General features: G+C 34.3%; 1 protein-coding gene across 1 annotated transcript in view; it reads left to right on the top strand.

Annotated features, from left to right (window-relative positions):
• GAS2 (growth arrest specific 2) overlaps positions 1–14231 on the top strand; it is a 158347-nt gene that overhangs the window by 48337 nt on the left and 95779 nt on the right. The window contains exon 3 of the mRNA XM_079929755.1: positions 9804–9925. Coding sequence (XP_079785881.1) covers positions 9804–9925 — 122 coding nt within the window. The remainder of the gene's footprint in view (positions 1–9803; positions 9926–14231) is intronic.

Here is a 14231-nt window from a genome sequence, read left to right as displayed (position 1 = left end):
CTGCCTCTTTTTTTGTTTCTGTTGTGCTGGCATATTCAGAGTATACAATTTCAACCATGTGCAAAGTGGAATCATACGTTCAAAGGATCATCATATAAAGCAATGCTTTTTCACTAGTAATTTTTCACAGAGAACAAAATTGTTTTAAGACCTGAAAAAAGGATCCTTATAGAGTCTATAAGATTTGAATATTGAGTAAACAGAATTTGCATGGTGCTTTATCATTTACAGAAAGGATTTCACCAATATTATTTTATTATTGAAAGGATTCCTTCAAGGTAAGTGTTGTTATCGTCACTTTCTAGCTGCTGAAACTGAAGAGTTTGGTGAAGAGCATAGTGCATCTGTAATTTTAGCAAGGTTTGACAAGGTTTTAGCACATTTGAGCAAGATTTTTCTTTTTGCTCACCATGGCTCTGGATTTTTACATTGCTTTTGCATTTTTTAAGCCTTTATCCTAGAGTTAGATCTTTCCTTTTTCCTTACTGTGTGCACATGCTTTTGACAATTCTATGTAGTCTAACCAGGGCTACCACATATGGAAATGCAGGTGGTGCCCTTTGCAAGGGAGCCCAGTTAAAGGGTAAGAGAAGAAATGCAGAAGGCATCCTTCACATCCATCACTCCCCAGAAAGACCCTTCACTGTGCTATGGAGTGATATCCACCAGAAGGAAGGGCTACCTTTCATTTATACAAGGGGAGAGCATTTTTATTTATCTCCATTATATAGAGGATGTCAATTTAGCCTAAACAGATGGGTTTCCTCCCTCTTTTGTGTGTTCACTAATTATTGTTATATTAGTATTTTATTAACTTAGAGCTGTTTTCAGATATGGGCTGTCACAGCATGGCAGTATAGAAGTTAAGGCACAGACTTGGAATGAACTGCCTGTGTTTGAACACCAGATGTGCCACTTAACTGGCAATATGATCTTGAGCAAGTTATTTAATCTCTCTGTTCTTTAGTTTCCTCATCTATGAAGTGGTAATGACAGTAGGATTGCTGTGAGATTAAATAATTAAAATATGTATACTACTTAGTGCCTGAAATATTATAACTCTATATGTGGTGGTGTTATTCCATTTATATAGTTCAGTGATATGATTAATTTGATTTGGTGGGTAAGTTTATTCATTTATTCAACAAATATTTGAGTGTACATCAGCATAATAATTATTTGAATAAAATGGACTCTGGAATCAGAATGCTTGAATTCAAATCTCAGTGCCATCACTTACTAGCTCTGTGATACTGGGCAATTTTCTGAATGCACTGTGCCTGGGTTTCGTCATCTGTGAAATACATATAATACTAGTACCAACCTCATGGGATTGTTGGAGCGTCAAGTAAGATCGTCAGCTTTAGAACAAGGTCTGGCACATAGTAATCAACTAGCTATAGTAAATATACTAGCTACTGTGTTTATTGTGTTTCAGCACAGTCTGCTAAGTGCTAGAGGCTAGAGTGGTGACTAAGAATAGACAGAGTGCCTGTTCTTATAGAGCTTGGAGTAGATTGAACAAGAAATTAATATAAATAAGTGACTGAATAAATGATTCATTAATTGGACTTGGTATAAACACTAAAAGATATAGGTTGCAATAAGAATGTAAAAACAAGGAGATGGGAATGGGGCAAATGATCAGAGGGCTTGGGGAAATCCTTTTTAAGGGGTCTTATATTTAAAACTGAGATCTGAAGAATAATTAAGAGCTAGCCAGACAAAGTGTGGGGAAAAAAGCCTGTGTGGAAAGAATGGCATGTGCGGGATAGGAAGGAGTTTGGCGCCTTAGAAGAACTGAACAAAGGCTAGTGTCAACAGCGTAGATCAAGAGGGGGAGACTTTCATGAGATTTGTTGGGGCTAGAGCGTATACTGCTTTGAATACCATGTTGAGGAGCTTATAATTTATTGCATGCTCCACGAGGAGTCCCTGAGGTGTTCCAGGCAGGGGGAAATCATGATTATGAGTATAGCCTGATTACACAGGTGTGTTCCAAGGTCCCATGACTTGTCATCAAAAGCATTTTATTTGGTGAATGTGATCATTTACAAAGTAGCTTGAGCAGTGTGAGCAGCCCCAAGACAGCCTCAAAGAATAGAGAGTCAGTGTATGTGTAATGGAAATATCCTTGGACTAAAAGTCAGGAGACCTGGCTCCTAACTGGTGTCAGGAGACCTGGCTTCTGATTCTGGCTCTCTCACTTGGTAAACTTGCCCAAAGTCACTCAGCTATCTTTTCTGGGCTCAGTGTCCTCAACCATAAAATGAAGGGGTTGGAGTAGATGATCTCTAATGTCCATTCCAGTTCCAAAAGTCTAAGTTTCCAAGAAATCCAGCTCTTGAGACCCAGTTTGAAATCATCAATATGTATAAACAAGGAGAAAACAGTTTACGTAAATGAATAATCTTTCTTTTAAAGAATAAAAAGGCTAATGTTCTTAATGCCAGTTATTGGTAACACAGAAGCAACTGATGGCTTGTGAAATTTTCTCAGAAAAGAAATCTTAAAAGAATCTCAAAAAAAAAAGAATCTTAAAATATAGTAAAGTGCCACTTTCTGTTAACTTGAATTCATAAAAGTAGGTAGATGATAGATTTCAAGTAAATATCCTCATGGTAACTTGGAAAGTAGACCAATAGCTTGAGGTTATTTAAAGTGGTAAAACATTCAGAGGTAAGAAAATATGTTATGTACTAGAATGGTGATAATAAGGAAGAGAGAAAAAATGTATGGCTATGTGACAAGATATTTTTACTACACATAATAGATACATTTAGTATTCACGTATTTTAGAAATGGAGTCATTAAAGTAAATTTTAAAATTCTTACTGGTCATTTTGTTGCCTCAGAAATATTTGCAAATTTATATTATACAGCTCTATTTCAAGTCTCCATTTTTATCTACTTGAAGGTTAGAGATATCTTGAAGGTAGTTTCAAAGTTGATCTGGTCTCTAGATAAAGTATCTGAATTTTTTGGTGAGGTGGAAATTCACATACTAAATTAAAGCTTCTAACTAGACTTTGCCATTGTAGTGTGGACCTTACTTGTGGAAAGATTTCCTATTTCTTTCTAGCAATACTTGACTAAAATGTAACTTTTTTTCCTTTTTTGCCTTTCAAAAAAAGTAGTAATGATATTCTAAATTCAGGTATTTCTGATCCTACATATAAAATGTCAATTGAAAGGTGGAATTTTTTAAAGAACGCTCACTTTGCATTCAGGTTTTTTGGTGGATAAAAATTATTTGATAGAGAAGAAAATTATTTCATTGGTTCATAGACCAATATTCACATTCTTGCCAAATATGAAGGCATAATACTGTAATTTTCAAGTACTATATACTTACTTAATCAGTAACAATAATAGCGCTTTAGATTCCTCAGCATAAAATTAAAGCAGCAATAGCAAATTTGCAATAGCAAATTTTTAGGCTAACTAAAATTTATATATTAGAATATAAAAAACTATTTTATAAGTTAACTAGTTGAGTTAAATAAATTGTCATGATGGTTGGGATTTGTTTATGTGGTAGCATACCAGTCTGATTCATGAGAAAATCATCCTGTGATATTTACAGACTACTTACATATCTTTGTAGTCCAAGTATGTTTTCTATTGATAATAGTTGACACTATGGAGTTTTATGACCAACACTCAGAAAAGACAGCAAAAGAAACCTGAATCAAGAGAATCTTACCTCTAAAACATTTCTCTGGCCATTGTCCCCTGCTATACATTAAATATACACATGTAATTTTTATTTTAGGCTTTCTGTTTTGTTATTTTTGTTCATGAACTAGCTATTGCTCATTTGTTAATTAACTATGTCCTTAGGACATATTTGAACATCAAATGATTATACAAATAAGTCTTGGAGAAAAACTTGTTACTTTGAATAAACAGCATGTAATTAAATTAACAGTCCCAGATTATAGCAACTACCCATCATTCAGATAGATGAGGCGCATTCTACAGATTTCATGATTGTTGAAAGACTATTGAAGACTGTTGTTGGTTTAATTTTGAAATGAATATACTAACATAGATGTTCTCAGATTGTTTATTTATTTTATGTTTCTTTAATCATTTGAAAATGACCTTTATCTTCAATTAGTATTTGTTTAATAACACTACATGAATCACATGGGAGTATAATTTTGAGAAAAGACTGTAGTTGTTAAGCATCACAGAAATTGATATTGCTCTTAAGGATTTTAGATCGTTAAGATGTAGGCATATGTGTTTGGATATATGCAGGGAGTTTGAATAAATCAAAAAATGTATTACAAATCAAGTTAAGCTAAATTGATTTTACTAATATTTAGAAATGCATTATGACAGTTGATGTTATGATGATTGTCCCTTTCTCTGACTTTCCTACATGCACATAAAGGAAAATTCAGTTGTTATATGCGTAGTATGATCAATAGGTAATGTTTTCCTTATTTCAGTTATTTCTGAAAAAACCTATTTTTAGCATTAGAAAGTTAAGCACCTATTTACTGGAGTTGCTGCTGTCTAATGAGTTTGGAACAGCTCTTTTCTTTTTTCTTAAAGTCCTTTTACTGGATACTTGTCCTGCAGACTTCTCATATTCTTGATGTAGTCAATTAAAATTTCTTAGGAAAGGTGGTGTCTTATGCTAGTTCAAAAGTTTAAAGAATCAAGTCTATGTTCACAAATTGACACCTTTCAGAGAAGTTACACCCTAATGTTTTTTACTCAACTTTTCCAACAGAACCGACTTTGTCTTTTGTTGATACAAATACAGGGTAGACTCTGAATCAGTGTGGAGCAGGTGCTGATCTAGGGTTTCTGGATATAATCAATCATTTCCTATCTCACAACATTTATATTTCAGTCTTAAAACACTGACTAATTTGAGTTAAGATAGCAGATGAGTTGCTTCGAGTTCTCTAATTGGAGAAATAGACTGTGATTGAGAGGTACAGTGGAGATTGGAGTAGAGTTTGATCATATCTAGATCACCCTTATAGATAAAACATACTAGTTTTCTTATGCAATGAATCAGGCTACATAACAGAGCATGCCTGAATGCTATTCTCGGTCATTCTCCAATCATCAGCAAGGTGACTTGCTATTCATTTCTCAGCACCACTATCTTCAGCCCTACACTGTTTTGCTTTTTTCTGAAGGAGTTTCTAGAGAGAAAAAATCTGTAGATTTTCTAAAAAGAAAAAGACAACTGCATTCAAGAGAATGCATTGTTAGAGAAAATAGTCATTTGTGTATCCAGCAAATATTGATTTAACTAACTAAGAGTGGTGGCTAAAAACATAGACTCTAAACCTAGACTTCTTGGGTTAAAGAGTCAGATTCACTGTGTGAGCTTAAGCAAGTTATTTAACCTAAATACATCAATTTCATCATCTGTAAAATGGATATAATAGAAGCACTCACTTGGCAGTTTTGTAAAAATATTAAAAACATGAATACATGTAAAGTGCTTGGCATATAGTAAGAACTCAAATGTTAAATATCATTATTAGATATTATATATTATTAGGAAACTGAGTGTAGTACTGCTAACTTACTAGGAGGAAAACATTCTTTCCTAGCAAAATAGAAGATAAAAGGGATAATCTTTATGGAAATTATGGCAAGCCTACATTTCTGGGAGGAATACACTTGTATGTACAAGTATGTGTGTTGATTTTAGTTACCTGACAAAATATTTCAGGTACATGATTATTTCATATCATTGTATCCTCATATTTTAAGAGGAAATGACTAATCACAATATTTAACCAAACCACCTGATCTCTGTCTACTGGCAAATCATGACTGAATTGATGATGTGAAGATCTAAGTTCACAATTATGAACCCAGTAAGTAAAGATATTCTTTCTAGACTTGGCTATTTTGGGTTGACCTTCAAGTCAATAATAAAGACAACCCAGTATGTGTCGGCATTCCAAGGTGATTTAATTGTGTCTGTTCATTGCCCCTTCTTTCACTAAATATACCAAAAACGTGGAAAGATGGGATTGGGGAAGAAATGATTCTATGCTACTAGAATCCTACTGTTTCTAGCATTTATAGTCTAATGTCTCAAACCAGCTACACAATTTATATTAAAGGAGATCTGGTTCTGCCTGACAGAGATTGAACTGTGTATAGCTTTTACTTGAGAAACTGTAATTAGTAATTCATAGCCTATTCTGATGGATTCGTCATGATTAAATTCAGCCAACTTTATATTCAGTTTTTTATATACTTTTGGTAATATTAATAGAATAAAGAGTATGATAATATATCACCCCATATAAGGATTATAACTGATTTCTTAAAATTATACAGTACATTTAAAATGTATATTTTATGATTCTTAAACATTGGATGGAAAATGTTACATATGAAGGTTTAAAAAAAATTCTCTGTCTTGCATTTTTCCTTCATTTGAGTCAGTACATTTCAACCATAAAGTATGTAATAGTGTCTGCTTTAGCCAAAAAAAAAAAAAAAAAATCCCACCTTTTGGAGCTATAAAATATACAGAATTGAAAGCTGAGACCTAATATATTTTTCATTAGGTACAGATGTTCAATGTTAAATTCCTCAAGTATTCATGAAAAGGAGGATAACAAAAACTTGTTCAGGTATAATGCAGAAAAAGTAAAAATCATTCCTTTTGGTAAATTGCTAATGACTTTTCAATGAAAGCCATTTTTCTTTTTATAATTTACAAGTTCTTGTAAATTTATTGTAATCATCTCATCACTTGACATTATGAATAGAATCTTTAAATTTTCAAGTAGCTTAATGAAATAATGCCTAAAGACCTCTTCCAAATGTAGAAAATCTTATAAGTAATTTATAAAGGAATCATTCAACAGTTTAGGTAAAGTTTACCTTCTTTACCTTGAAATGTAATTGATAATTTAAAAAATATTTCTAATATTTATTTTTATGCTTGTTTGTAAATAACTTTCTTATTATCATTAGAAAATGCAAGCCAATATGGTGAATGCATAATACAAATTCTGTTGTGCTGGCTTTTTTGTATCTTGAGACTATTACTTTCATTCCTTAATTGAGCTGAGCTGCATACAATTTTGAAATACTAATAGCTCTGGATAGGCTACCTCTGTGGCGAGTACTTAGAGCTACTGATGTTTTGCCACCTGCAGAAGTCATTATCCTAACTGAGGGCTAAAATGTGAACTATCCAGTAGGGAAAAAAAGAACATAAAAAAAGTAATTCTTTTTCCTCCTTCACCTGCCCTTCCCCCCAAACTGTAAAAAAATCATTTCAAACAGATGTTTCTTAAAAACCAAATATATTAGATAGTGTGAGTTTAACTTTAAGCCAGTAGTATATCTGTTGTTCCAGTTGGTTTACATTTATCTTAAGTGTTCATGGAATTGAGCTGCATGCATTTTTCTTAAGATAAAAGGTAATCCTATGACTCTCAGTGTAAAACTTTAAAATACCTCCTTTTTTTCTTTTTGCTTTAACAACTACTTTTCACAGAAATAATACCCAACATTTTCTCAAAGTTTTCCAAGAGTTTGTTTCTTCATTTGTCAATTCACGTACTCACTGAACATGTTTTACTAGGTACCTTCTATGTAAGTAACATTATGCTTACCTCTGTAGTAACACACACGCAAAACAATATACCTCAAGAGGTTTCTAATGTACTGGTGATGACAGGAACTTTGTACAAAGCATGTTATTAGCCACAGAAGAAGTTTGATGAGTGCCAGAGTGAGTGATATTCCTGAGTATGACCATATAGGAAGGAGATTGATGTACACTGGGAGGATCTCTTTCTGGATTTCTGATTAAAGGGAAAGTAGAATGTGGCCAGGCAGATAGAAGATAGGGGGCTGTTATAGGAAGGGGCCATGCCTGGACCAAGGCATGGGAGTGGAAACGGGAAGATCTGCCCATGGAACTAGGAAGGCAGGGTGCAGACCAAGGAGCAGGGTGTAAGCAAACTAGAATAGAAAGGTGGATTAGCGGCATATGAGAGGACTTTGGATATTGGGTTAAAGCGGGTTTGTTTCATCTTTTACGTAGAGGAGAAGATTAGGGACTATGCAGTAAAGATGAAGATTGGCTCAGTGAGGGTGGTGTTTAGCAATATTAATTTTAGCAGTGATTATGGTATGTTCTGGAGGCAGACGTTGAGGATACGAGGACTAACCGTTGTTCTTGCTGCTAGAGTTTAGGTATCAGACCATGACTTTTTTTTTTTTTTTTTTTTGCGGTACGCGGGCCTCTCACTGTTGTGACCTCTTCTGTTGTGGAGCACAGGCTCCGGACGCGCAGGCTCAGCGGCCATGGCTCATGGGCCCAGCCGCTCCGCGGATCTTCCCGGACCAGGGCACGAACCTGTGTCCCCTGCATCGACAGGCGGACTCTCAACCACTGCACCACCAGGGAAGCCCCCATGAATTTTTTAAATTAAGATTATGGTTCTAGAAGCAGAAGGAAGCATGAATCTACAGGACTTGTGACTAATAAGTTATAGGAAATTAAGACAGGGAAATAAAATATTCTGAAACTTAGAGAATTACAACACCAGGAAAAGGAGAGAGCTTAGGGAAAGGAGTTTTCAGGAACATGCAAAAAAGAAATTAATAATTTTATAGAGCCTGGGGGGGTGGGGAATGGAGCCATCGGGAGTGATAGTTAAAGGGTACAGTTTCTTTGGGGAGTGATAAAAATGTACTAACATTGACTGTGGTGGTAATTGCACAACTCTGTGAATATACTAAAAGTCATTGAATTATGCACTTGAAAGAGGTGAATTGTAAGGGGTGTGAATTATATCCCAATAAAGCTGTTACAAAGTAAAAGAAAAAAAAGAAGAAAGAAAATATACTTTGGGAGCATATAAGAAAGAAAAATAACTTTTAACCAGTAAAATGGCAGAGATGGACAACTGTGAATCACGTTCATAAGAGCAGTAATTGAAGCTGTGAGTGGTTGTGAGGAGACAAAAAAAAAAGCAGAGAGATCTGAACCTAATAATTCCACAGTTCAAGCACTGCATCAGGAAGGGGAAGAGTGGTTAGAGGGGCAGTGTTTTCTTATAGAGAGTTTCTTACTTGCATTAATTTTACCTGTATTATCTTCATCAGGAAAACAAACTCAATGGAATTTAGAGATGTGTGTTTTTGTTTTTTAATTTAATTTATTTATTTTTGGCTGTGTTGGGTCTTCCTTTCTGTGGGAGGGCTTTCTCTAGTTGCGGCGAGCGGGGGCCACTCTTCATCGCAGTGCGCGGGCCTCTCACTGTCGCAGCCTCTCTTGTTGCGGAGCACAGGCTCCAGACGCGCAGGCTCAGTAGTTGTGGCTCACGGGCCTAGTTGCTCCGCGGCATGTGGGATCTTCCCAGACCAGGGCTCGAACCCGTGTCCCCTACATTGGCAGGCAGATTCTCAACCACTGTGCCACCAGGGAAGCCCATAGAGATGTGGTTTTATGCATTGGCCACACTCTTAAAATTGCCAGTGGTGGTTGATTTTTGATATACTATGGCTCTATTTTATATTAAAGGGGAGCTATGGAGTTCTTGTGATGAAAGACATATACACAACACAAAATACCGGTTTCGCTTTATGCTCTTGCCTTACAGGCCAAAGTAACTGAAAAACGTAAAATTCCAAAGAAACCATTCTTTCCAGTGATTTCCTATCTCAGATATGTAACTCAGCTAGAATTGGAATTTTGGTGATAAAAACCGCATATGTTGGCATGAATGTCACATTTGGGTTGGGGAATGATTGTGTTTTTATAATGCTTCTTTTTGTTATTTCAGGGAAGGAGATTACGGCAGAAACTTTTATGGAGAAATTGGATAATGGTGCCTTGCTCTGTCAACTTGTAGAAACTGTGCAGGAGAAATTCAAAGAGAGCATGGATGCTAACAAGCCCGCCAAGGTAAAAGATCCCAAGGCAAAATCAGTCGCTGTCAGATGGTGGATTGCATTTGTAGTAGCTTATGAATTGAGTTTGAGGATTTTGTTGTGAATGGATGCATTAAGTCCTCTATTAACAATGAAACACAGAGGGTGCTTTTTAATTAGGTAATGTGTTGTTTGCACTCTAATTACATAAATTACATAATCCTTTCAATACGTCTAATTAAATAGAAGGTTATGGAAGTTGATGGTATTAATACAAAACAAATGCTGTATATAAACTGGTTGAATCTGAACTATTGATTAAAATTTTAACAGAGAAATAACTTATGTCATCAGGCAACGAACAAAATCTGGCCAAGAAAGATTTACTGAATAGGTCTTTGTTTCCAGATAGATTAAGACTGAATACTGGAACAAAATATCTGGAGTGTGTAATATTTTGCTCTTTTTAAGTAAGTAGTATTAAGTATTAAGTACTTAAGTACTAAGTAACTTTGAACAAATTATTTTCTTTCTGACTGCTCATATTTCCTTTCTGCACATTGTTCTAATATTTTTCCTGGTTATTATAAACACATAATAAAAGTGTGGTGTTTGATATTTTTTGAAAGGAACAAGGTAGATGACACTTTTCTTAATTTTATTTTTTTTTACTTAATTTTAGACAGAAGAAAAAGAGGTAAGAAAAAATGAGGTTAAAATATTGTTGAAGACAGCTTAAATGTAAAAGGAAAAGCTGTTAAACTTTCTGCAACTCTGGCAAAAAAAAAGTAAAACTTATTATTTATGTCAGATTTCTTTATGATTACTGAACTAAAATCTAAACAAAAGATAAAGCTCCCTGAAACAATGGGTTTCTTTTTATAACACTGTAGTTAGTTTGGGGATAATATTTTATATTGCTCTGTAAAGTATTACATAACATACAAAGCCTCTTCATTTTTTTTTCCATCTTAAAAGCAGGACAGGAATAATGACGCAGACATAGAGAATGGACTTGAGGACACGGGGAGGGGGAGGGGTAAACTGGGACAAACTGAGAGAGTGGCATGGACATATATACACTACCAAATGTAAAATAGATAGCCAGTGGGAAGCAGCCGCATAGCACAGGGAGATCAGCTCGGTGCTTTGTGACCACCTAAAGGGGTGGGATAGGGAGGGTGGAAGGGAGACACAAGAGGGAGGGGATATGGGGATATATGTATGCATATAGCTGATTCACTTTGTTATAAAGCAGAAACTAACACACCATTGTAAAGCAATTATACTCCAATAAAGATGTTTAAAATTTTTTTTTTAATTTAAAAATTTAAAAAATAAAAGAAGCTCTGTGAAAATGTTAATTAACTCATTGGCTCCCAAACCTTGCTGTGCAGAGGAATCACCTGAAGATCTTTAAAAACTATGAGGCCTGGCTCCTTTACCTGAACATTCTGATTTAATCCCCATGGAGAAGGACCTGGGGATTGGGATGTCTAAAAAGCTCTGCAGGTGAATCTGATGTGCAGCAAAGTTTGGGAACCATTGAGTTCATTTTTTGTTTTCCTGCATTTAGATGCAGACTAAATGATTTATGAACGATCAGGCAGCTAGTAAGTGACAGAGCAAGAACTTGACGTAGACGTCCTCTTTCCAAGTCTAATGCTCTCTCACTTTGGTTCACTATGCGTAGCTTAGACACGAAGAGATCGCTTATGAAAATGCAGACAATGTTAGGACTGTTAGGAAACTGATTTTTCTTCTGCTGTGTCCTCCATTGTAATGTAACTGGCTTTTACTTCAGTTCACTAATGGGAAAACATAATGCATAGTAGGAGGACAATTTGCATAGAAAATTCACTCTAAAATAATTAACAGAGGGAAGAAAAAGGGTTGTGCCCAGATTTTTGAAAGCATTATCTTAATAATGCTTGTATAGGTCCTGCAACCTCTGTTTGTATTATTTATTGTTGAGGAAAGAGAGCTCATTGCCTCCATATTAAGATCTTGAATCCTTCCTAGTAACAAAGAATAAACAACTCTACTAAGGCACAGTTTTCTGATTTTGTTTATTTTGTCAACTTTTGCTTTTTAAAACAGAAGTTAAGATCCCTGAAGAGAATTATAAGACTGTCAAGTGTAAGACAGCCCACAAAGCACTAGTCTATTGCATAAAGGCTTTGATGTTGAACACATTTTGCTTGGGTTCTAGTTTTACTATCTATTGAGTGGATGTGTCTGAGCCTTAGTTTTCTTATCTTTAAAATAGGATTAATAATTATGCCTCTATGCCTGCCAAAGAGCATTACACAAAAAAGACTATTGGTAAATATTACCTCTCATGCATTTGAGTTAAGAGACCCTGATGAGAATTTTAGATTAACTAGAGGAAACTAGAAGAAAAAAATAAGTACCTTGTAAAAGTTTATAGTTAATGGGATAGCTACTCTATGCAAATATATGTATTGATACATTTGCCCCAGATCTCCATAGTAATATGTAATATTGAGGATAGGTATGAGTCAGGAATTTGCTAGCTGTTTCCTTTGAAACATTTATTTCAAATTATATTAGTTTTATAATAAAACTGTAAAACATAAAAAGAAACAAAAGAAATTTTCCTTTCATTTATTGACCCTAAGCCATTTGTTTAATTGAATAAAAAACTCAAGTAATATTTTGACTATGATAAATGTTTTAGTATAAAAATTCAACCATCATTATTAAACAAGTGTAGGTTTTAAAAAACCCACTATGACCTAACTTTCAATGCTCAAAAAATCAAATTTACTCTGAGTTAGAAGTTGACACAATTACTCTTGACTAAATTGCCTTCTGTGTCCTTGGCAAAATTCATATATTTCACAACTTACTTCCAGTGCAGCTTAAATCAAAATAGCATGTGCTTAACTTTATGAAAAATGCAAAGACAGCTAGTTTTTCTTTTTGCATTTTATGAGAAATTTCAAAAGATGAAAAGCCAAATGGCTAATATCTTCATGGCTATTATTGTTCATAAATATAATTTTCTCAAGAGTCATGGTCTTCAGTCCACCTTTGTCTATAAACAGAAATAGCTGTTATATGATATTCGACAATATTTTGTTATTATTAAATCTAAATTTAAACCAGAATAGATTTTCTAAGACCCACGTAGTTGAGTTTACATTGACTGTTTCCTTTAGGAAAAAAGGAGACTTTCAAATTGGAGGTTACAATATTAAGATCACAATATTGTTTGCTTATGTGTGTATGTAAGTAATTATTTTCCACCTGGGCGTTTTGAAATTTAGGAACAATAGTGGTGAAGATAGATGAGTTGGCCAATTACTTTGCTGAATTAGTGAAACTGTTATGTTTAGAAAGATGTTAAAACAATATTACTTAAAAAAAAAATCAACGGCCAACTTGATCTCATCTAAAGTCACATTATAGGAAGTCCTTTGTAATTCTTTTCCAGCTGCTTAAATCTCATATTCTTGTTCTCATAGCAATATTTTTACTTTTCCTGATTGATAGTTAATTTGGGGATTTTACAGCTGTGTAAATACTTTAGAGCGAGTAAGTTATGTCTGGTATGTGTGAAGTATGTCTGTGTTAAGAGTGATTTAAACACTATTAATATTTGCAAGTAAATTTAATAAATATGTTAGACAGTTTACATATTTAATATTTTATTTATAAATGCATGACTCATAGCCTATTCTGACTTGATAAAATACCCTGAATGAAAATAAATTATATCCTATGATTCTTTCTTTCCAAGCATCAATGGATCAATTTTAAAAATAGCCTCTCTATGGTCTTAGCTTTAAGTAGTTAATCTTAGCCTGTGCACTTTCTCATTTTGCATGGAAGCAATGCAGAGATTTCACAGAGTTACGCCATAGTTGGGTTACAAGTATTTGAGACCAGGGTGCAGCAATTTAATTTGTAGTTTGATTTTGATTACTTTATATGTACCATAATACAATCAATTTATTATAAATATAAATATTAATATTCCCAGAGCTGAGGAACTTTAAAGGCAAAAATCTAAACTATTAATCTTTCCAATATCCTATTGGGATGAGAAAACCAAAACAAGTGATAAGTTCAAGGTTAGGTTTTATGCCTTTTGACCCTTAGTTACTTGGCGTCTCCAGTCAAGACAAAATAATTGTTACATTGTTGTATGAACTTTCATATCCTGGTCTAGAGAGTTCACTTGCTATTGTATAATTACTCTGTTCTTTTTCCCAATCATGACTTGCTGATTTGTGTACACGATTTTCTGAACCACTGGGGCATCAACATGGTGCAAAATACTCAAAGGATTCAACCTCTTTTTTTCTCCTAAC

The sequence above is a fragment of the Stenella coeruleoalba genome (assembly GCF_951394435.1).
Source record: "Stenella coeruleoalba genome assembly, chromosome: 8".
NCBI lineage: Eukaryota > Metazoa > Chordata > Mammalia > Artiodactyla > Delphinidae > Stenella > Stenella coeruleoalba.
The sequence above is the reverse complement of the archived record's forward strand: the minus strand, read 5'-3'. Positions and strand labels throughout refer to the sequence as shown.